Source organism: Anticarsia gemmatalis, chromosome 5 (assembly GCF_050436995.1).
Source record: "Anticarsia gemmatalis isolate Benzon Research Colony breed Stoneville strain chromosome 5, ilAntGemm2 primary, whole genome shotgun sequence".
In the NCBI taxonomy this organism is placed as follows: Eukaryota; Metazoa; Arthropoda; class Insecta; order Lepidoptera; family Erebidae; genus Anticarsia; species Anticarsia gemmatalis.
This window is the reverse complement of record NC_134749.1, coordinates 3,804,406-3,828,737: the sequence shown is the minus strand read 5'-3', so window position 1 is coordinate 3,828,737 and position 24,332 is coordinate 3,804,406. Positions and strand designations below refer to the sequence as shown.

At 34.4% G+C, this 24,332-nt stretch overlaps 1 protein-coding gene across 2 annotated transcripts in view; it reads right to left on the bottom strand.

Moving 5' to 3' along the window:
• MFS9 (major facilitator superfamily transporter 9) overlaps nucleotides 1-24,332 on the bottom strand; it is a 47,243-nt gene that overhangs the window by 5,644 nt on the left and 17,267 nt on the right. For both annotated transcript variants that reach the window (XM_076114146.1, XM_076114145.1), the window contains exons 2-7: nucleotides 4,556-4,736; nucleotides 2,582-2,700; nucleotides 1,932-2,046; nucleotides 1,320-1,494; nucleotides 916-1,016; nucleotides 497-653 (exon numbers count right to left, since the gene is read on the bottom strand). In XM_076114146.1, the coding sequence (XP_075970261.1) occupies nucleotides 497-653; nucleotides 916-1,016; nucleotides 1,320-1,494; nucleotides 1,932-2,046; nucleotides 2,582-2,700; nucleotides 4,556-4,736 (848 nt within the window). The remainder of the gene's footprint in view (nucleotides 1-496; nucleotides 654-915; nucleotides 1,017-1,319; nucleotides 1,495-1,931; nucleotides 2,047-2,581; nucleotides 2,701-4,555; nucleotides 4,737-24,332) is intronic.

Genomic DNA, 24,332 nt, shown 5'->3' with positions numbered 1-24,332 from the left:
GATGCTAGGTTCTCAACAGTAGTCCAAAGTTTATTACTTTGTCTGATATTTGGACCTGTGCAACACTAACAAACTTGGGTTTAACCTCTGCCAGGATTCGCAGGAATAGGTGTGAAAATTGGAGTGCTTTTTTTTCGTTTGATGTTAGCAAGTAAGAGTTAAAAAAAAATATTTGTCCAGATATTACAGGTTACAATTAAGCTTTTAGTCTCTATATTCCGAGGTAGAGGGCACCACCTCTGCCTAAGGTGATACCACTTTTGCAAGTTTTTACTTTAGAAGTAAACTTGATGATGATTGGTCGAAACGAATTTACTGAAATATGGCACTGGTTAAAGTATAATCTACATGTTGCCCGGCTTGAAGTTAGGCATAATAGAAAATTTGCGCAGGTACTCTGTATCGTCACCATTTAAGTCCAAAAAATGTCATCTGCGCAGCTACTAACTGCAAGCCAGTCGAGATAGATTACGCGTATTGTAACAGTAGTTGATACCTTTCATGAATGTAGGTAACAGCGTGAGCAGCGTATAGAAGCCCCAGTTCTCGCTGAAGTGCGCGGCGACGATGGCCCACACGGGCGCCGACGTCAGCATGGCGCGCCACGGGTGACGGATCTTACTGCCCTCTACCGCCTGCGTGCCGCGAGAGTCCTGCGATACAATATAAACGTACCTAGTTATTATATTGATATTAATTTATAAACAGTGGTTAGTCTCATAAAAAAGTCAATATAAAATGAAACTGTAGGAAAGTGAAAGTAGCGAACCAACATTTCAGAAATTGTATCGTCCTCGCTAAAAAGTCATTGGGTGTGTGAATACATATGCAAGTCGCTGCGATGACGAAAAAAAATCATAAGAAGAGACGTATGAGGTCTTTTCCCCTGCGGCATAGTGGCGTGTAATAACTTACTTGTATGTACTTGAGTTCAGCGGGAGTTATATGTGGATCTTTTTCAGGTGATTCTTTTACCACGAGCCACCATATCGTCGTCCACACTAGTCCCATTATACCTGGAACACACAAAAGATAACCATTTTCATCATCTCACAGTCAACGAATGGTGTGCGTAAGAGTATGTCGATTAGTATTATGCTTCCTTCTATATTATAACTTAATTTCAAGGTAAATATAGAATAGATCATTATTTTAGTCCTTACTGCATACCTACAATATCTGACTTTATAGTGAAGTTTAAAAATAAAATGAAGTCATCTCTCTTATTAAAAAACAACATATTTTCATCAAATTACACAAAACTACTTCAGTACCAAAAAGGCGTAAGTCAACATAAATACAAGTACATATAAGCTTACCAAACACATAGAATATGCCAGGCCAGCCCGTATATTTGGTGAGTAGTGAGCAGACAGGCATGGACACGACCGTGCCGGCGTAACTGCCGCTGAAGGCGAAGGTGGCGAGGCGAGCGCGCTCCGAGCTGGGGGCCCAGCGGGACCATACTGCGTGGATACATGGGTATGTCACCCCCTGGAATGAATTGAGAATTTTATTTTATTTTAGGCGTCTGATTGGAACTACATGTTTACACGAAAAAAAACCTGGGATTAAATGTATTTCAGCCCGAGCTCAAATTATTTTGCAGTATATTGCCAACTAGACAGTTGTACAGACATACTAGGTATATATTTCGTAACAAAATTACTCGTTTAATATTAGTAGTGAGACTTGCTTCTACCAGAATTTCGTTCTTCTCTTAGACTGATTTTCGAGGTTAGTAAAAATATTACGTGTTATCCAAATAGAAAATCAGCTCTGAATAGGTATGGTTTAGCTTAGGAATTAAAATTCTGCCAGATTTTTTGCAATTTACGGTCACTTTATCTATAAGCTAAGCTAGTCGGCACATATCCGTACGTCGCCAGACTGGTTCTAATTCAATGTTTACTTATATTTCGTTCATTTACCTCAAAAAGTCCCTCGAGAACTCTGACAGCTATAAGTAAGCCGGTGCTGGTATGCGCAAGCGGCGGCGTGAACAACGTCAGCAGAGATGTCGCACCGATGCCTATCGCAAACACCCTGTAAACATCAACACAATATAAGTCAACCATGGGAAATATGTAAAAAAATAATTAAGCTTTGAAATTAAGAATTTAACAGACTCATTTGTTATGCATACATAATAATTATTGTAGGTATTAAAAAGATGTATCCCCGGTTCTAAATTCGTATTATATTCATATAGGGATACATTGATTTTCATAGCCATCATGAAAGTTGCTATAATCACTTTTATTCGTGAATGCATAACAACAAAGTTTTATAAATCCCTGTCACTAGGTACATATTACATGATAAAGTCCCCTTGCCGCGGCAGCTGTATGTCTGTTCGCCATAAAATCAATATATACTAAATATAATTACACGCCGTTTCCACCAACAGATAGAGTGATTCCCGAGAAAGGTTTTGGTGTATTATTTTTTGTTAAAATAACTTTTGAACTCGAGAGAAGCCGAGGCCGTCGGGGATTGTTTATAAAGATGAACTTTATTTTACTGGCTGGTCTAAAAAAGTAGATAAATCATAAAGCATGTTCTATAAAGTGGAACGAACCTGTTACCTCCTATTTTAGCCGCGAGCCACCCGCCAGGCAGCTGCGTGAAGATGTACCCGTAGAAGAACGAGCTCAACACCAGACCCTTCTCCCCTGGACTCCAGTCAAACTCTGGAATCTGGAAACATACCGATAGTTTTAATGTTTTTATTTGTTACATAGGTAGACCCCATAAAAGATGGAGAGACGAGCTCAACACCCTTACACCAGAATAGTATCAGTCCGCCGGAGATAGGCTAGAGTGGAAATCTATGGGGGAGGCCTTTGCCCAGCAGTGGGACGATACAGGCTTATAATAATACTCAGCTCCAATGCCAGATGATGTTCCTACTTGATTCAGGAACATAATATTGATAGTACATGCAGTTTTGTGTACAAAAAGGAGAAGTTAGAGCTTAGTGATATTGACTCTATTATCCACGTCAGTCGTCGAGGGTTACAATAAAGAAAAAAAACTACTACTACTTTTCGTTGTCATTTGTGTGTAATTGTGTATTGCAAAATATTACTTGCTATAATTGAAGGGAACCCTTGTGAAAACTGAGGGTGCCTGAGAGTTTAATAAACAGCCCTTGAAGGAATATAAAGTTATGCACTTAGTCAATGTATATACAGATGTGAGATAGTACAGTATATAGAGAATGTATATGCAATAGACTACAGACTTTTCTCCCGGGAGAAGACCAGTGCCCAGCAGATGTGCGGTAACTGCCAATTTATCATTAAATACCTAACCACATGTATCCTAGTTCTTCCATTACATCAGTCAAAAGGTTTACATTATGTATCTTTTGTAAAGAAGTCTCATCTCAGTAAATAAATAAATAAGTAAATAAAAAGTAGTTGCGTCATTTACTGAATGGAATAGCACCTACAGTTTGTTTTGTAACATTTTTTATTAGCATTTTATACGAAATGAAGCGTGTCGCCATTGTGAACAGAATCTCGTACAATCTTGATGCATAACAAATTGTTTACCAAAACAGGTGAATGTGATTCACTTTCTCTTAAATTTAGCGTTTATTTTATATAAAAACTATGTGTGTGTTTTCTTTTTATGTCTAGCGAATAAAAATACAAAAAATATATAAACTAACTCTCTATTGTCCGAGCATTAGGAAGTGTGGTGATCTTAGGTTTGGGGTCGAGATGAAGTATTATAGATTTGCTGATTATTTATGTTGGAAATTTTGCAGAAGCAGTTCGGAGTTTGTAATATAATTGGTATAAAATAAAATAAAAAATCTAGAGATCTAAAAGATCTAGAAGAGCATATCTGTTTATATACATTAAGCATAATATACGCTTCAAATAGTCACTCCATCTACGTTGTGACGCAGTAAAATGCTGAATAATTGAATTCAAGAGAAGATCTTTTACAAACACGAACCAGGAAGACAAAAGTCAAACGAAATGCGTAACGCATTAAGTCTCACTTCGGTGTTGCCAGTGTAAATATTTAATGTATTAAAAGCTCCTTCGTGTAAACGTTTCACGTAATTGTTTAGAGGTTTCGAAGTGTCATTTGTATTCAAAATTGCCTTTTGGAATAGTTATGATGTTTACTTTTGATGATTGGTTTATTTCTGTCACCAATCGATAAAGATTTTCCTTATCGATTAGTGACTACAATGAAGGGTTACTACTGATTCCTAGTTCATTCAGTGGGTTTCCATAAAAATTTCCCTCCAATTATTGTGGGGCGATTTTTAAGCAATCATTTCATCCAATAGTCGCACAAAAAAGTTACTGCAGAAAAAATAAAGCATAATAACAAACTATATTGCCTAGTTTTTATCACATTGACTGTAAGCCCCATAAATCAATAGAAAGATACGTAAATAATATGTATGGACTGAAAAATAAGCTACGTTTACCAAAATAATTATAACCACGAGGTTCATATACAAGTTCCTAATAATCTATTTCCGTTCCTGGTATCTCGAGTTTCATAAACCAAGCTATATACTCACGAAAACTTCTGTGCCATTCTCAAGCTTGGTCTTCACAGGCTCTGTCATGGCGACGACGGCTACAGACAGGTTGGCTCGCAGCGCGTAGCAGTTGAAGAAGCCGAAGAATGCCAGCAGTGCCACCACCAGCCTCCGCTGTCGCCAGAAGCACCAAGTCATTTCATGGTCGTTTACTTGTTCCCTGGAAAGATAAAAAGAAGTTTGAAAATTTTGTTGATAGCATTGAGGACCTGCATGCGAATAGTGCTGTTGAATTTATAAATCAAATGAAAATAGGTATTAACTGGACGTGCACTGTTTAGAAATATTATCTAAGATAGATGCCGTATTCTCTTCTACAAGAAAATTATGTGAATCTTCGTCAAAGTTAGTTAGTTCTTTGATGTTGTATTGCGGACCTCCTCTTTAATAGCGAGTAAGTAACTCTAACTAAGTAAAATAAAATTGAATCAAAATGCATGTTATAAACTCCATCCCTGACACGTATGTCACGAAAAGAAAGGCTTAAGTCATCCTAAGGTGCATTTCCATATACGTCGTTCTTGAACTAAGACCTCGATGTTTAGAATCACTAACGTGCTAACGGAACTTCAGGCCAAATACCACTGAATCAAAGCGTCGAGCTCTAATAACTAACATAATTATAAATACGGCCTTTACATACTTTCCAAATGAGATTTCCCTTTTAGTTAAACAAAGTAACTAACGAAGGTCCCCCTTATCTTTGTCCAAGGTAAATAAATTAGTGCAATTAATTACTGCCGGTCATTAGGTGAGTATAAGGAGCAAAAGGTTGGCTTTATACGGTCATTATTGAATGTAAGGGAATCGAGAAGTTTGCACGAAATTTGTGTAAGTATGTTTTATTTGAATATACAGGTAATTATTCCAGGTAAAAGAAATGTACAAAAATCAGGATCCAAAATAGAAATAAACTTGGCTTAAGCTGTTTATTTAGCGAAATCGTTAGATCTTTTACAGGTAGCTGTTATAAAAAAGTTGTTTTAATTTCTTGCACCTTCTTCAGACTTTCTCTACACTTTTTAGGGACATAAATGTAAACTGGCAGTAGTAAAAAAAAAATATTTAATAAATAATTCGAAGAGTAAATAGACTCAATAATAGCCATATTAGCAGATGACTTTATAGAGAAAACTACTTAAAAGATATTCGTAAAACCGTGAACAGAGATTAGGGAACTCGGGACGTAATGCAACATTTTCAAAGGGAATGCATAACACTACGCTTGCCCTACAAACGGCAACAAAATCATCGTACTACTTTCTTCGTGAGTCATATTCTTATACACATTAAAAAGAAAATAGTAAGGCGTTAATTTCACGCCAATTAACCACGGAATGTGATTAATTTGGTACGCGCACTGCATTCGTAATTTAATCGAGTTTGTGTTCGCATATTTTATAGTAAGTGGCGCTTATCAGTCGATGAAGTTGTTGCGAATACTGATTTTTAGTTTTGCAATTTTGATTTGGAAATTTTGGAATATACGAGATGGTCTATGATATATCATTATCATTATCGACTACCGACAACAGGCTAGCTATCGAAAAATGTTGTATGATAATCGGTTCAGCGCCTCTAGCGGGCGTCGTAGAAACTATTTTACCAGTATATTTTAAATGTTTAACTCTCGATATTCGAAGGTACCCAGTGTACAGAATAGTGCTACTGTCTACTGACTGTCTGTGACAGTCTTTAAGATCAACTGAGTATGTGACTACATAACTACTGCGACTGACTGTAAATAAATAACAAATATTTCTGCGACTGGTAATAAATTTGTCTTATTTGTGCGAAGAAAATAACTACATAATTATGTAGAGATCATAATATAGGTAAGATATTTTAGCTAGGTAAGTAGAAGGATGAGGTCATCGTCATTTAAATTGGTACATTAATTCCCGGCTGCAACTTTGGATTGGATGTAGATTTCCCAGTAGAAAAATTCAATAACGCTTTATTCTACTCTACACTTTGCACTTGTTCAGAGCATTTTTATCACAGTTTCGAGCTTAGTTCTAATAGTTTAAGTTTAGTCTTAAGGTCTTACTAATAAATATCATCTAAGCTCTGATTAGTTAGTAATACAATGTTTTGTAACTCAATAACTTTTTGTCAATCAAATATTTAAAGCAAAATACTAAACACTGGATAACTAACCAGAACCTACACTACCTGTTTGAGTAAGACAATTGTTAGACTTCAAGTATCTCATTTGACAGCTAGTGTACGTCAAATTGATGGTCAATATTCAGTACATTGCTGCTTTGAGGTACCCTGTTAAACACTACAATCTAAGGAAGAAAACAATGTATAGGACAGTGGCCCCAGGCCCCACACACCTTCTTTATAATCTTTTGTGTTTTTAAATGCAAGTGAAATCTCAAAGACACAGAGGTAAAGCAGTTAGAAGTAAAGTTCACATGGCGATTCTATTCGTTTTGAAACACTTAAACTTGCAACATGCCTACGAACTGACATTGACATTAGTGTTATAAGTTGCACAATAGACCGAGTGCAGTAGGCGCTAGTAACGTATTGTTGCAATTTTATAAACAGTTTTTGAAATAGTTATGCTCGTTTGAATGTCGTTTGATTTAAGAATGCAGGTAACAGGTTTCTTTTAAAATTAGGTTTCTTGCTCGGCAACGACGAATAGAGAGTGTAGTCTGTAAGCCAGTGACAGATTTTCACGACCAAGTTCCTCTCAGTCGATAACTCGTAAAATACCTCAGAGAATCGCATTATGAATGGACAATATAATAGAATGTAATGGATTATAACAAGTTCAGTAGTCAGAAATTTGGAAGATATCGACTTTACACAGGGCCCATTATACACATGTATGGTTAAAAGCAGATTCCAACATAGTTAGAAAACAGGCTAGGCTGATGATAAAATTGATTATATCGGGTAATTAGTTAAAGTAAATAGGCAAGGGTAACGTTACTATTCTCATTCACAGTCTCCCATATACTCTGCAAATCACGGTATTATTCCAAAGAAAATCATATTTATTTACTTCTTTTTTGGAGACATAGTTTGTAGTTACATACTTACTGAGTTAAAATACAAGTTATGTTTAAGTTACTAACACTTATTACTCTATTAACACCGTATGTTTTGCTTCCAAAGCGGCGGAATGCAGGTCGCTGAACACCTTTATTTCACAACAAGCGATTGTAGAACAGGAAAATTTATATGCATAGATAAAACCCGATATCTTATTAGAAATGTAATAGTAGTTTGAAGTAAAAGTATGTTTAGTTTACAGTTGAAATAAATGTTATGACCGTGGTAGGATGTTTTATATTTTTGTTAAATATGGTCATAGCATTATAAGGCCTACACAACACTGGGAAAAATATCCTCTGCAATAAAATTTCAATGAGTTTTTTTTTTACTGCAAAATATAATCATGTCGCGCCGTATATTTCTATTTGTTCGCTAGTATTTGTTAACGGAAGCATCGGACAATTTTCCCGAATCGTCTATCCAATCGAGATCTTAGTTACTTCTCCGTCAATACAATTCAGAACTAAAAGTTTAGTATTAAACTTCTATAATAAGTTAAAATCTCATAAAAAATCGAGTACTAGTTTATAAGTCTGTTGCGAAGACATACTTGGCTTGAGATTTTATTTAATAACATGAAATGTAGAGTATTATAAACAACCTTAAATAATAACAATGGAAAACTTTTCTAATTAATTCTACTAAAATATAACACTTATGACTTATATCAAACATAGCCCACGACAATTTGCATACAGGAAGTCCTAGTCATACACACACATTTGTTTTCCTTGATTCACGTTTATAAAACACGCTCGTGGCAAGCACCTGACCTATACCAATAATAAACGTTAATGTCAACTGTATTAGACATAACACTCATTAGCTGTTCAGTTAATGTGCGATAAATGCAGATTTTATAGTGTTTAAATTAAATGTACACTTTATTATGCTAATTTTACAATTATTACTGAAGACTTTATGCACGCAAAGCTAAAACAATTAGGTACACATAGTTATTTTTCAGTATAAAGATACTTATCAAAACATATCTTAGGTTTAGTAGTCTGACAGCAAATGTATAAAAACAACTGTCGAAATTCCACTTCATAAGCTAACCTTTCAAATTTGAATTTCCTTATAGAAAGCTAATTTGTAATTTATGTAAAGAAAACGTATATGTACAAACAAGCTTTACGAAACATACAAATTAAATTAACAAACTTACAAACTATTCACAGACCACATAATCTGAAAACACTAAAGACCTAAAAATTCACTTTTGAACCTCACTTTTTGACCACTAAAAGTTAATACACGAACAGTTTGGATCAATTCAGCGACCTTCGAAGCTGGCTGTATGGCGAGTAATCGCGACTGGCTTGAGACCTCGAATGCCATAGCTCAAGTTATTTCGGGTGCCGGCAAAACAATGCGGTATGCCGTAAGTTTTCTTTTTGTTGTGCCCCGCGTTTTGCTCAATGACGCATACGAGAACTATTTGTTGTTTAAAAGAAGGCTTTTCTTTCGATTCATGGCCATATAACAAACACGTCAGAATGATTCTTCAAATAATGTTATCTAACGATGAAAAATCGGTTCTAAATTATTTGTTTTATTGAGCTTGCTCACAGCTGCTTGTAACAGCTGTCAAGTTAAGAAATAAATATTTCAGAAAAATTTAAATCCCAGGAATCTATAGCTTTCTTTGCAAACACCGCACAGCGGTTGACTGTTAAGTAACTATTAATCAAAGAAGGGAAACGTCAAATATCATGACATATTGACCGTCATTAATCAGAAAAAGTTCATGAATTACAAAAAAATAAAGAAATATAAGAATATCATAAACAAAACCCAACTACAATAATTAGCAGGCAAAGCTAAATCGTTTTATGAGTGAAGCAATAAAATAATAAGCACTTAATTAAACGCTCTTACGTTATCAGCACGAAATTGGCGACAATATTGGAAAACAACGTCAGAGATAAACACGTCATTGGGTATTTTCGTAAAGCTCTGTTCACACTTAGGAAGCAATTTTAACAGAAATGTGTGAACCAGCAGGGATAGGATTGAAATCAGAATTATATCATTTATTCAAGCTCAAATGCCCACGTTGCAATTACTGAATCTACCATAAGCGCGGTCAAGGTGGGCAGAGCCTTATGAGAAGAGCAAGCAAGAAAGGAAAGCCACTCTTTCCAATCGCCATATGTTTTACATTGTGTTAAATGCAACAATTGATCATAATGATATGAGGAGCGGTCAACAAACAGCATTCATACATAGATACATATATATAAAATCACGTCTTGTTCCCATAGAGATAGGAGAACGCCACTTGGTACGATCCTTACAAACTTCCATTGCTTTATTCAAAACAACAATGTGTAAATGATGTCTAGTCAATTAAGTATGTGATTAGAACGAATACTTATCGTAACAGCATCGTTAAGTACGGCTAAACACATTAGTAGAGATTTTCATAATCTCTGAAATAAACGCAGCCTTAAGCAGCTTTGAAGGAAACGCTTAGCTTTTCCTTGTTTATGTTCCTCTGACCTTTTTCAATGTGCTCGTAGTCTTATGAGTGGGTATCCACCCACAAGTAAATAAATTTGAAAAGTTGTAGGCGTGTTAGTATTCATTATCACTTGCTATACATGAGAAAATAACGTGAAGAAATTTTATATTGCATGTTTAGTGACCGTTGGGTAAAGTCTGCTGACAGACTAGTAATTTGACTGAAAGCCTGCATGTAGAAAGCCTGTAGCTATTTGGTAAATGACATAGGGGATATGAGTAGTTAGAATTTTAGATCATTTGTAATTAATTAAAAGTTTGCTATTGCGTTGCAATAGTGCTGCCTGCATTAAAATACAAATATGTATTGAATTTTTAAAAAAATATCTAAATTGGGACTACATGAATCGCTTGGAGGTCGATGACATCAAGAGAATCCACGATATCTTTGTTGCAACGAATTAAGACACTTATTTAGAGGGTTGATATGAGACAGCCAATGACAGATATGCCATAAATATTCTGAGCCCAGCAATGGAAAGTCATAATCGGTTTTTTTATTATTAACCCATTACTATCCCAAACGAGGGTCTCCTTTCAAACGAGAGAGGGACTTGAGTCCACCAATAAATGTGTTAAACTAATTTAAGGCATGCAAGGTTTCATCACGATGTTTTATGCATAAAATGTGACCTGATTAAAAATATATGAATCCTTATATTAGATAAGCGATAACGCGGTATATTTTATGTGCAGAAGGTAGATAAGTATTACATACATAATCATAATTTAGTCATACGTATTGTTAGTTTAACAATGGCTATGTGTCATTATTTACTTGTCAAATATTTTCACATAGTAATACGTAGTTTTATGAATAAAATATAAAAGGATTCGCACATTTAAGATAAGTGTATTTGATTAGCCAAATTCATGTAAAACTTATCCCACTAACGTATACATACAAAAATACTTGTTTACATATCGTCAGAATTGTGGGTTTTGTGTATACGAATTATTTTATTGCGACAAAAAAATTTACTGCGTAAGAAAGAATATTGATATAATTTTATGAATTAGCTGAAATATGCGGCTTTTTCGCGAGTAATTTGGGTAGAGTATAAAGAGATTTAGGGGTTATTTTTTATAAAAGAAATAGCCTGTATTTGAACCCGTCTTCGATTAACTTCATGCAAAGTTTCATCGATATCAGTTAAGCCGTGAAAATGTGAAAAATAGACAGTCAGATTTTTGATATTAGAAAGTGAAGTAAAAACAATTTCTTAAGTTGCTAGATTTATAATGAACATTGCAATATCAAGTTCCTCAAAGTTTAACAAAGAGTAAAGATAATTCGAACAGTTGGAACAGCAATAGTGATGTTATATTGTAGGTATTCGAACTTGTAACTATCTTAATTGTAAAAGTTCCGTTATTTCACAACTTTCTAGGAAGGCGCTAATTTGTGGCTGACTAATAGTATGTGTTATTGGTTTTGCTCATAATTATCTTTAATTCTTGTTTGCAAATGACTACATTTCAAATTCCCTGATAGACTAGAGGCATTGTCAAAATCAGAAGACTAAGGAGTAAGGATTAGTGGATAGAAAAAGCTGCAAACGCATTGGAAGTATGTTTTACTAGATGAGCTCTCATTTCACAGCGGTTTATTATATACTAGCTGACTCGCGCAACTTCGCTTGCATCACCTAAGAGAATGGGTAAAATTTTTCCCCGTTTTTGTATCGTTTTTCGTTGTTGCTCCTAATGACCGTAACGTGATGTTATATAACCTATAGCCTTCCTCGATAAATGGGCTATCTAACATTGGAAGAATTTTTCAAATCGGACCAGTAGTTCCTGAGATTAGCGCGTTCAAACAAACAAACAAACAATCAAACAAACAAACTCTTCAGCTTTATAATATTAGTATAGATAGGTTCTATAACACGTACATACATAGGTTCCACGATAGTCTTTAAAGGAACGAAATAACATGGGACTGATATTGGCAATACGCAATAATATATAAAAGGCGTGATAATATGTATGTATGAGTATGAATAAGAAGAAACGAATCATATTTTGGTTATTTCTCTCTCTATTCTTATTTGTTGTTGTTCATAATATCTACAGTATTCTACAGATGGGAACAAGCACCTGCATCAAAAGCAAGTCATTTATATGTCATTCAAAGCAGTTTACATCGCGAGAAGTAAAAAAAGCGAAAGTGTGTACACTAAGGTCGTAACTAAAGTTTGCTTATTAACAACGTCACGTATAGAAAACAGCCGTGTCCAATACACGTAATATTTATCAATATTAGTAATTTAAAGTTTATTATGTTTGATTAATAGGCTCTATAGACACTTTATGTAATTATACCAGTGTGAGGTGTATTAGTAGTGCTGATGAAATAATTTAGTGGAATTAAAAAGGGTTGTAAACATCAATGATTATCTTTTTCTCATTCATTCACATCTTGATGAGAATTAATTCAGTACTTTAACGTATAATATTATATGAACCTCAATTTCTTTTCACACTAGCATTTATTTACAATATTTCCTCTTACACCACCGGTATGAAGTTCACTAGGGTAATTTGTAATTTATGTTGACCTTTCGCAAACTTACTAATTTCGGTGTGACATGCCATTCAATCGTAAACATAATTAAATACGTACAAAAAACTCTGACTTGGAAGTTATACGTGTGTTAAAAATTATACGAATATGCTTTAATCGTACAGTTAAACATTACACCGAATCCTACAAGACTTCGTTCATGACCTATGACATAACGTTTAAAAAATATCACCTTCCAGTACACAACCAGTTGGTGATAAAGTTTGAGTTCTGAGACTTACGCAGTACATAAGAAATTATATACACTGCTCGTGATAAAGTATAATAATAGATATAAATATAAATAATGATGACTAAAATGACATCGGGATCTAATAAGCACCTACCTATTAAAGCGCCACTACTAATTAGATTGCACTTGGTCAGGGGCCGTGTGCAACTGTGCATACCTATACTTACATAATAAACAAACTTTTGTAGAAGAAATTAGCAGCAAATTGTAATGTCAAACTATGATTAGAATGAATGAATGTGATCCGAATGTCACCTGTGAATCTGAATCGATGAGCTCGACTCAAATAGTGCGTATTAAGCCTTGTACTAAGTCTCAGTACTCAACCCGAGTAACGAAGTCCTGTGACGCAAGTTCGAGTTGCATCACGGTTGCATACGTAAAATCGCTGCAACGTAAAACAGTGTTGAAGTTGCGTCACTCTTGCGATGCGATGTTGCGTTGCAAACGTCACATCGCGCCTTTTTTATTTTGTATACTATATTTTTTTTACATTTAGAAAATATTTTTATTTTTTGACAACGTAGCATAACATAAATCCAGTTTCAAAAGCTAAGGCATAGAATAAATGCAACTTGCAACGGACTCGTATTCAAAGGTATCTGATTTAATATGTAAATTGCAGTCGCTTTTATGCTTCATGCATCAAGTTACTGTTAAGCTTTGTAGATCTGTTTAAACGATAATATGCATAGGGTTTTTATAGGGTGATATTAAAGAGTTATGAAAGTAATAACAATGGTATTTTTTATGTCTGAAACGACTATCTGATGGAAATTTGAAACGCAATCGGAAAACACAGACTATAGATAGGTACACATGGAAAATAAATACGGTGAAATTGAGAACCTCCTCCGTTTTTTAGGTCGGGTAATAATTGTAGAAACTACATGGAACATTTAGTTTTAAAAGTCTATCTCAAACTTAACGTATACCGTAAACAAGTTGTTTACAAATTCAATGCAAACGTAAGCTAACTACCCACAACCAATCAGATACCTTACCTCTCAGAAAATAACTATAAGCAAAATTCACGAGAGGAAAACAAGTAAACACGGCAAAAAACCAAATTTGGGCCGACGCCGTAACAATGTTCACTTGTTTGTAAACAAACGGTACAAGACACAGCCACCATGGTCTCATTTCCTCAAACCATGGCTTATGTCGTTAAGAAAACTCCCTGTGGTAAAATTAATTCGATGGCATCCATAAGATGTTTGACAGGGGTGTCGATCGACCTAATTAGGCTGTGACCCAATTACTATTTTAAAGCCTTCGTTACGACAAATCGTTTTGATTCGGTAGATTGATGCCTCAAGTTTTTTATAGGAATCAATCGTGGAGGGTAGTCGTAAATTTTATAATGTTTTTGTTTGATTGACCCAGAGAAGGGCAAACGGTTTAAAACAGTAGCGAAAATCTTTACAGTCGGCACTGTCGAGAATCGAAAGTTTGACATTTAAAATTTGCTGCCAAAATAGTTCCTATAACGCCCGTTAGAGGCGCGATTCTCATTTTTTTTTTCGATAATGGTATATAATCAACCTACTGACAATAATATTGAATCTTTCGCACCTTATAATACAAAAAGGATCTATAATAACTGGTAAACAGCTCCAAAATTGTCCGTACCAATCTGTATCCATCTCAAACTGAATTCACGTTACCACAGATATTTTGTGTTCAGTTATATGCTTAAAATTGTTTAGTAGTGCAGTAATTTCTTTTCAAAAGTCAAACATGAACTAGAAGTTGCACCGCAAGCGAAGTGTTTACGACTGCAAATAAATCTCTTTACGACATTTTAAGCGCGGCTAGCACATAGCAGATATTATTATGACAAAAGATTGTCCGTATGTTGATGAATGTCTAATGTGTCTATACATAGTGGTTAAGGGTTACAAGACCTTGCAACCCATTGCATCCTTGCAGAACACATAAGATTTTTTAAGCTGTTAGCATAGCATTTAGCATCCATAAAGACTACATTGTCCAAATCATATTGATGAACGTCTAATTGCAAACACTTTTTCAAAAAAGCTGGGCATTTGCTAGGAACTAAATTATGTTTAGGAGCTCTATTTATATATGAGGATTAAGTTTAAACAGAAACCGCATGCGAAGCTATGTTGCCTATAATTTATGAGCCAACGTACTGCGCTGCAGTCATGCACAGGTAAACCATAAATCATTGCGACAAATGGTCAACAGAGAGTGCTATTACGTATGTTTGTTTTAAAGCAGTGTGGAAAATTAGTACCACAAATGATTTAATGGTAATAGAAATATCATTAAGACGAAGGTTTTTACAGGAATTTAATGAATGTCCGTCGAAGATTCTAGAACCAGGTTTGAGCTTTACGGAAAATATACTACTTGTCTTTTTAGCTGTCACTTAAGGAAATAATGGATGAACAAGTTATAGCACGGCGTCGTACAAAGGTATGATAAGGTAAATACTAGGATTTGTGAATACTACAATTTTGGCTTGCTGAGTAACAATTTGACAATGTCATAATATTTAGCAATTTTTACTGCAGTAAATAGAAGTAGTAATTTTTCAATTGAAACCGTATGCTATTAACAATTACAAACGGCACCGATACTTTCACATTCGAGGTTGAACACACACATACATAAACACAAGATCGTGTGAAATATTCCAGTAATGCGGATACCGGAAAACTACAAACGTATCAAGATTATTGTTATAGAATGAAGCTTACAAAGAACGTCCAAGATCCGTCCCTTTTTGATTGCAAAGGATTATTTACCTGTTTCTCTGTAAAGTAAAAATGATGACTGATATAGTAGATTGGATTGTGAGCTGTCATGTTATTCGGTTTTGTACCTGTTTTTGGATTGCATTTCGCACTGTGACTGAAAGACCGTTAGACGACTCCAATCAGCGCAGTCACAGCATACCAAATATTGAAGTACAATACTATGTTGGATCTTTACACAGTATTACACACATCTTCCTCACTAAAACTAATTGGTGAGGAGATGTGTGTAATACTTGAGGATCTGGCCAAATATAACGTGTTAAGCAGCAGCATTATATAACTCACTATTCGGAACATCGAAAATCATCACCCCCCCGGATCTGCTATTCTGTCCAATCTTCTATAATCTATACTTATAATAAATCTGTAGAGAGGTCAATTCTGTACATTGAATATATTTAAAAAAAAATCAATGGGGGATGTTTAGTAACGGATACTGATACCGAATCTGCAATTTATAATTTTCTTTTCTGTCTGTCTGTCTGTCTGTCTGTCTGTCTGTCCTCCGTCTGTATGTGTCACTATCACGTAAAAACTACCGGATAGAATGCACTGAAATTTGGTATATCCATAGAATAAGTAGTGGAGCATCTTTTAAGATACTTTTTACATCATAAAATTGTTTAATTTTCTAGAAAATTGCAAATATGTAGTAAAAATCGTACACAGGTAACATAAAAATATAAGCGATAATTTTGGCATCTCTCTTAAGCGTCGCTGTGGCGTATTGGTTTATTGTACCGTAATCAATCGTTTTGGTGTGCGATCGAACCTCATCGGAGACAGTACTTTTTGTGACTGTTTTACGTTTCAAATACTTTTTAAACATTTTCTATGGATTTTGTTAAGATTTTTGTGGAAATTGATATAAATTTTATTTCATAGTGCATTATTTTATTTGGGATAAAACCTCATCGGATACAATGACTTTTTGTGACTGTTTTACGATTCAAAATACTTTTTTTAGCATTTTTTAAACATTTTGGGTAGATTTTTGTATAATTTAATATCAATTTTATTTCATAGTGCATTATTTCATATGAACCTGAATTTACATATAGGTACACATAATAGATGGCGTTGCAATCCATTTTATTTCAAAGTGCATTATTTCATATGAACCTGAGTTTACACATATACATCATAGATGGCGTTGCAATCAATTTTACAACATGCACCAACCGTATTGGTTTTTGTTTTATTTATTTTTTAATTTAATGTCAATCAAAATTTTTATGCATTATGTATCATATGACGGGATGATAGGTAAAATTAAATTATCTACAATGTCTTATGAATATAAAATTATGGTTAACGCGGCGCTCGCGCCGGCTGTATCATCGTAGATCCTTACATGATTTCGCGAGTGAAGAACTTTAGCGCGGTTCCATACGCGTACGCTACATAGCAGGTAGGTACGCGGGCGCCGACAGGAACATGAGAGAAGACGGGTACGGACAGAAGGATAGGTCAAAACGAAAAGTTTTTAAAGCATTTGCATGTAGGTAGGTATATTATTTTGAAAGTATCTAGGTCTAAGTGAGCTGCAACGAATGCAACAGCACGACATTCACGCGAGCGGAGCCGCACGGGTCAGCTAGTTCATAATAATTGAACATCAGACGGGGCTAATATACCAAAACTATGCGAGTCTATAATTTGAAAAGTGTAGTATTTGGCAGTAGCAAATTATGATGCCAAAAGGTATGGAGAGAATAAAAGGATCATAATCTTATTGAATTGTTTTTACGTAGGACTGCACATCAATGTTCATTTTATATCGTAGAATTGCGAAAGATCCGAGTCGCTCTATAAAAATAGCACTGAACTTTGAGCTTAATAATAACGCCATTTAGAAACATATATGCATTTTGTTCCTGATAACAAGTGTGTTCACATTCTTGGAATAAAAGAATAGAGTAGATATTATTACATAATATGGATGATGAAAATGACATCCAAGATACTTGTTTTTTAAAACACATTATTTAAGATTTTTTTCAAAGCAGGATAACTTTAAGTCCCCAACTTGCATTTGGCCAGCGTGATGGACTCTAGGGCTTACCGCTCCCTCTTTCGGGAAAAAACCCTTGCCCTGCAGTGGGACAGTCACGTGTAAAAAATGAGAACTTTATTTGAGGAATAAAAAGTTTGACAGTTGGAGAGCACGACAATGGAAAAATCTACCTCCAGTATAATTGTGGTATGCGATAAACAAGTGCGACAAAAACTGTTCCTACCCGCATTGATGTGACAATGGATGGCAGACATCCGGAAAGTGTCGACTAATTAGTCACTCACAATGTTGAACGATTGGAAGAAGAATAGATGAACGCGTACAAGTGTTTACGTTTTAATACTTAAGTGAAGCGTGTAAGAATTGTATTTCTTTCTTTTCTTTTAAAAAGGATTTGGATATAAATTAAGAGATCTGTAGTCATCCATTTCAAACAAGAAGTTCTATGAAGTTTTATATTTCTGTGGAATCACTTGTTCACAGCCTTTATCGACATTAAAATGCATTACCATCAGTTCAATAGTATAGCATTTATTTCAGTCTTTTACCCATGAGCAATGAATCATGTGGAATAGAGCTAGGTCAAAACCACAACATCGCATAAATGAAAGCGGTGCGTCATGATAATATCTCAAACTAATTCTTCTCCAGTGATAAGCTTCACAGAGCTATAGTCGAATTCACGAGTCAAATGATCCGTTAATAAGATTGATTATTTGTTTTGGTCATCACGGTACAGAACAGGTCTTGACTTACGTAAGACAAAAATATAAAAAGATATAAGAACGTGATCACGCATTTTAGATATGTCGTTTGAGGATGTAATAGCTATGTATAAATCCAAGCTAGACTATGACCTAAAGTTTGCGGTCAAAAGTCAATTAGGAAAATATGTAGTTTGTGTGTGACTTTGAGAGAAAAATAGGTACTCGTGGAACATTCATACAGTCCTGACAGAAGTACAGTCCTACAACTTAGTAGATCTTTGTATCTTTGAATCTTTGTATGCAAAGTTTGCGGCTGGCGTAAGAGTACAAAATTCAGAACTTGGAACATAATCTGCAGGCTCATATAGTTGACGGCGGCCTGTTTGATAAAAAAATGACAATAGTCAATACACAGTATAATAATTAGGTTCTAGATCTTATCTACGTAATAATCTATACGTAAAATGTACTAGAACTACTTAAGTACTTGCCAAGACTCTCTGCAATTGTCGGACTATAGTAACAATACTATTTAAACAAGAATTTGTCTCACGTTTGTGTACAATCTTGATATCTTTAAAATGATAATAAAATTATCACGTTCAAGTCGTGTTTGTCGAGTTAACGAGTTATCGTAAATCGATAGTTACATAAACTTGCACGCTAAATATTTATCTATTCCGTTTAAAAGTAGCAAAACTAGTTTCCTCTTAGCATAATGTAAGCGAAGCAGTATTTTGAAATCGCGTTTCGTTTATCGCCTATAAAAAGTCGTGGATCATATATTCGCTAGTTTAGTTTAGGTTTTATTTATGTTCCTTTCTTTCAATTCCCCGTTTATGCTTTTATTTGTGGTAGAATAGGGATGTGGCCTTGAGTTGGTTGTAAAATACTTTGTATCAATGAGAGTGTGTGAATACGGTTTTCGGTTAAGTGGTTTTAGAATTGTAGCATTTTCGATGATATAATAAAAGTAACATATTCTCCATATGCATGTAAAATGTTAGAGGTTACTTTAATAAAATTATTGAAATCCGTCTGCAGTTTTCCCAGTAATCAGGGTTCAAAAAATAATAATCGCTTGAATTGAGACCTCCCTCCCATTGAGTTTTACATATTTCATCTTTCGGTAAAAAATGGTAAAAATATGCTTAGATATAGTGAATTCTTGATGTTTTTAGAAATTAGTTATGTGTATTTCTGCCTTACACGACATTGTATTTTCGGAGTTCAAATATGATCAAGATAATCTCAAATAACGCTATTTACGTAAAGTCTTATGTTACCTATTAATTTGTTATTTATTAGACGATAGTAACAGATTTCTTGTCATTAATCATTTTTGGGAGTAAATACGATACTCCGGATATTGATCCTGAACAAATTGTTTACAGTACACGAGTATAATAAGGAGATATTAAATACACCAGTAATAACTATCACAAAATTTCTTCAAGTAAGAAATCATTAAGTAAATAAGATGTTATGACTTTTCTTCGACAATTCGTTAGCACTTTTTCAATACAAATATACCAATTTTATGATCATCTATACTAATATTATAAAGCTGAAGAGTTTGTTTGTTCGAACGCGACAGCAGGAACTATTACTGGTCCGATTTGAAAAATTCTTTCAGTGTTAAATAGCTCGTTTATCGAGGAAGGCTATATATCATCACGCTACGACCAATAGGAGCATTCTCTCGTATATGAAGCAAGCGAATTTGCGCGGGTCAGATAGTTTGAAATAAAGTCCAAGCAAATAATAGTAATTTCATTTTGTTCCAGAATATTGATCTAGTTGAGGTTTAGAGTATTGGATCGTCAATTCACAAAACATAAATAAAATGCCTTTTACCCATGGGGGAAGGTAGAAAGAGAGAAATAAATTCTTTAGACATTTTTATGCTTCATTCACATTCATACATCTTGTTATATGGGATCGCCGATTCGTTTATCTAATGTGATGTCTGCAGCTGCATTTACTAGGCATAGAAATAACAACTCAATTACCTAATCATCTAGCTTACCGGTCAGAAGGAAAACTTATTTTCCTCAATCATTACTTATGAACCGGTCAATGCAAGTATCATTCACATTTCTAGCTTTTTCAAATGTAGGTCGCAAAAGACCTATTTACATCGACAACTGGGGCTTTATTTGCACGTTCGGCGCAGTAGCTTAAGTGGTCACCTCGCCACAATAACCGTAGCGCCGCGTGTGGTGGGTTCCAATCCCACCCGGGACAAATATTTGTGAGATGAGCAATGAGTATCTGTTCTGAGCCTAGTTGTCCATTCATCTATATAAGTATGTATTTTGAAGTATATAATTATGTGCAAAAGCGTTAAACAGTAAGTTAATCAGTTACTTGGTTACCATAGCACAAGCTCTGCTTAGTTTGGAATCAAATGACCGTGTGTGAGTTTTTTAGTAAGAGTAGTTTTCCATTTACAGCGGTTTATGTAACTTTTTGATAGCCAATCATTTCGTAGCGACTTTTAAACAGAATCTACACATGCCATTAGTTTTTCTTGAAAAGAGGCAATCCAAAGTTTACGACTGTCGAGGGTCTATCGCAAAAACTAGTACCCACAACGAGTTTATAGCGGCCTTCGTCGTAATCTTGTGATTTTGTTGCTTTAGGTTCCTTGTGTATTATGAGTTTAGACTTATCTTAAACGTATTTAATATTAAACAAGATTTTACTTCATGGCTTAGCCTACTATTTGGAAAACGATTGTCTCAAAGATTGTAAATTTTTGTAGTAATAGTTGCTTAATATCTGCAGTTTTATTTTTAATTTAATTACTGTAGTAACTGTATTTTTCTAATTCAAATAGTTTATTTCAGACAATTTTGCATCTTCCGAATGATTCGGATTTAACTTTCCTAGTGATTGTTTCGAGCATTTCCCTTCTTCAATGCGTCATTTAGGTGATTTACATTGCTATTTTTTCTTTAGGTTAGTTGAGCAGGAAGAGTCTTAACAAATATTGTAAAAAACCGCAAGATATTATCTACCCATAGTTCAAACTACAATAAAATTGATGTAGGTATTTAAGTACCTAATACCTATCTTATAGGTACGTACTGTACGTGACTGTGAACCGATCCAAGTCACGCATTATTCTATGTATCTTAACAAAGGAAAGCCAAATGTTCTAAAGGCGTTTGAATGAGATAAACAGCGATCATTGTATCGTGAGAGACCTCTTAAATAGTTCTTGAAACGTTGAGAGCGTGTGAAGTCTTGCCGCACTTTATCAGGATGTTAGACTGTCGTTATATCATTTAATTTGGGAAAGAAGTGGTAATTTATTATTTTACGTTTTTTTTTGTAGCTGCTCAAGAATTTTATAAGAATGTAATGTTTTACATGTACCTAATGCATTTGTTGATGATAGTACAATCTGAACTATTTCATAGAATGGCACTTACAAGAAAAATATAAAAACATTCGCTTGTACATCAATTCTTATACTACGTAATATTTGCTAGCCTTAACACTACATTAGAATGTAAATTAAAAATGACTATGTATTTATAACTTGCAGTTTGAATGACCCTTTCATGACTAGTATTTTAAAATCTGGAGGCAACTCAAAAACCTTTGAATGGTAGTTTGGTATTAACCTTCTGTTAAAAATAATCTTTTGTACTTGATATAGTTTCCCTAAAGCATGAATAATTTGCTTCTACACAGATGACATCAGATCCAGTACAACGTGAATGACCGTGTGAATACCGCTTGGTGCATACAAAACGAACAAACACATGTTTTCAACAATACACACAGTATTCTTTGAATCTCATTACGCATAATGACTTTATTGTTACATTTGCAATTTAAATATGCAAGTGTTATAAACATTTTTTTAGCTAACGTTGTATAAACATGGAATATTTTAGCATTGAAAAGTGTTACGTCTAAAAAGGCGAAGGAGAGAATAAAATTCCTTTATTTTATTTGGACTTATCTAGAATCAATTGACTATTAGATATTCCTATGAACATCTATATAATACCAAGGTATTGCACATACCACGCGTCTAATGCCGTTAGACCTCCGTAATCGAAGGGATAGCCGATAATCAAATGGTCTAGCATTGTTAGGTTATTCGACCAGCTAGTCTTACGTGAAAATGTACATACCTTTCATAAGATGAATCTGAAAATTGTTATGACATAAGTGAGGAAGGCCGTGTTCTGTTATCACCTAGCTGTGATGACAACTGAGTCAAGTTTAAATAGTCTATAGTACTTAGCTATAACAAACCAGTTACCACTTCTTGCAAATGTATTTTATGGTCTTTAGACTACATGAACAATGAGTAGTTCCCTTTAATCTTTAATGTTAGAGTGGCCTTATCCATACTAATATTATAAATGCGAAAGTAACTCTGTCTGTCTGTCTGTCTGCTACTCAATCACGCCTAAACTACTGAACCAATTTGCATGAAATTTGGTATGGAGATATTTTGATACCCGAGAAAGGACATAGGCTACTTTTTACCCCGGGAAAATGCGCATTTCCCGGGAAAATTCAGGTGGTGAACGAAGTCGCGAATAACCAATATTATATTGACATTGAATTAACAACATTCCGTTGTCATGGCAACTGTTTTAATGGCGGATATGCGTTAGCGCGACTTCGTTATATTATGAGGTATAATAATTTTGAGAATATTTTTCGTGAAAAAAAAAGCATATTTTATATCATCACGCTACGACCAATAGAATAGGAGCAGAGTAACAGTAAGTGTTACAAAAACGTGGAAAATTCTGACCCATTCTCTCTTATGTGACGCAAGCGAAGTTGCGCGGGTCAGCTAGTATTATTATAAACATCATTACCAAACTTGGTATTTTTAGTATTCCTTTCTTTTTTATGATATAAAAATCAAATAATTACATTAAATATGTATTCAAAAGGTTTTGTATTTCAAAACAAAACATACCAAATAACAAACCTTAAGCAAAATCTTCTTCCAAAATTAGTTCAAATATTCCGGTACAACATTTTTGAGCAATTTAATTTCACAAGCAACTGCGTCCGAATGCAACGTCACGTCTCTAAATAATTACAGGAAACTGTTCGGTGAGACTTTAAACAATGACAAAAGAAGGACTTGTAAAAAGAGGGGGGTTTACTTTGCAATATTCGTAAGACCGACTTGACTTTAAAAGTTTTTTCCTTCGAACTCTGTATTCCAGGATATTATATTCTCATATCCCTGGTTCTGTAAAGTTAAGTATTGTATAATTCTTAGTCTGTTTCCAAGAAAACTTATTATTCCTACATTATCGAGTAACAATTAAATGGTTTAATGGCAACAAACAATTACTAATTAACTCTTATTGCTCCCACTTTGTTTGCTACAGATATATTATTTTCATACATCTTATGGCTATTTTATAGCCTACGTGGGAAAAAAATATGTTTCTAAACGAAAATAAAAAGCTGTAACAGTTTATTTAATTTCCACATTGTATAACTGTCATAAAACAAGAATGGCGTGAACACTGAACATTGTTCTTTAATTGTCATCTTATGAAATAAGATTACAACATACATTATATGTATATGTTACTGTAAAAGCCCGAACTGTGGTAAATCCTAAGATTTTCCGGTAAAACCTAAGATTTACCAACTCTCAATAGTAAAAGTCCGAACAAGCCAGAGTTTAAAAACTATGTTACGATATATAAAAAAATCCTCCTTCATAACTATGTTTATAACTATTTCACGGTATAATTATACACTGTGACATAGTTATAAAGAAGGAGTTTTGGGCAAAGCGACATGGGTAGGTTAGGTTAGAAG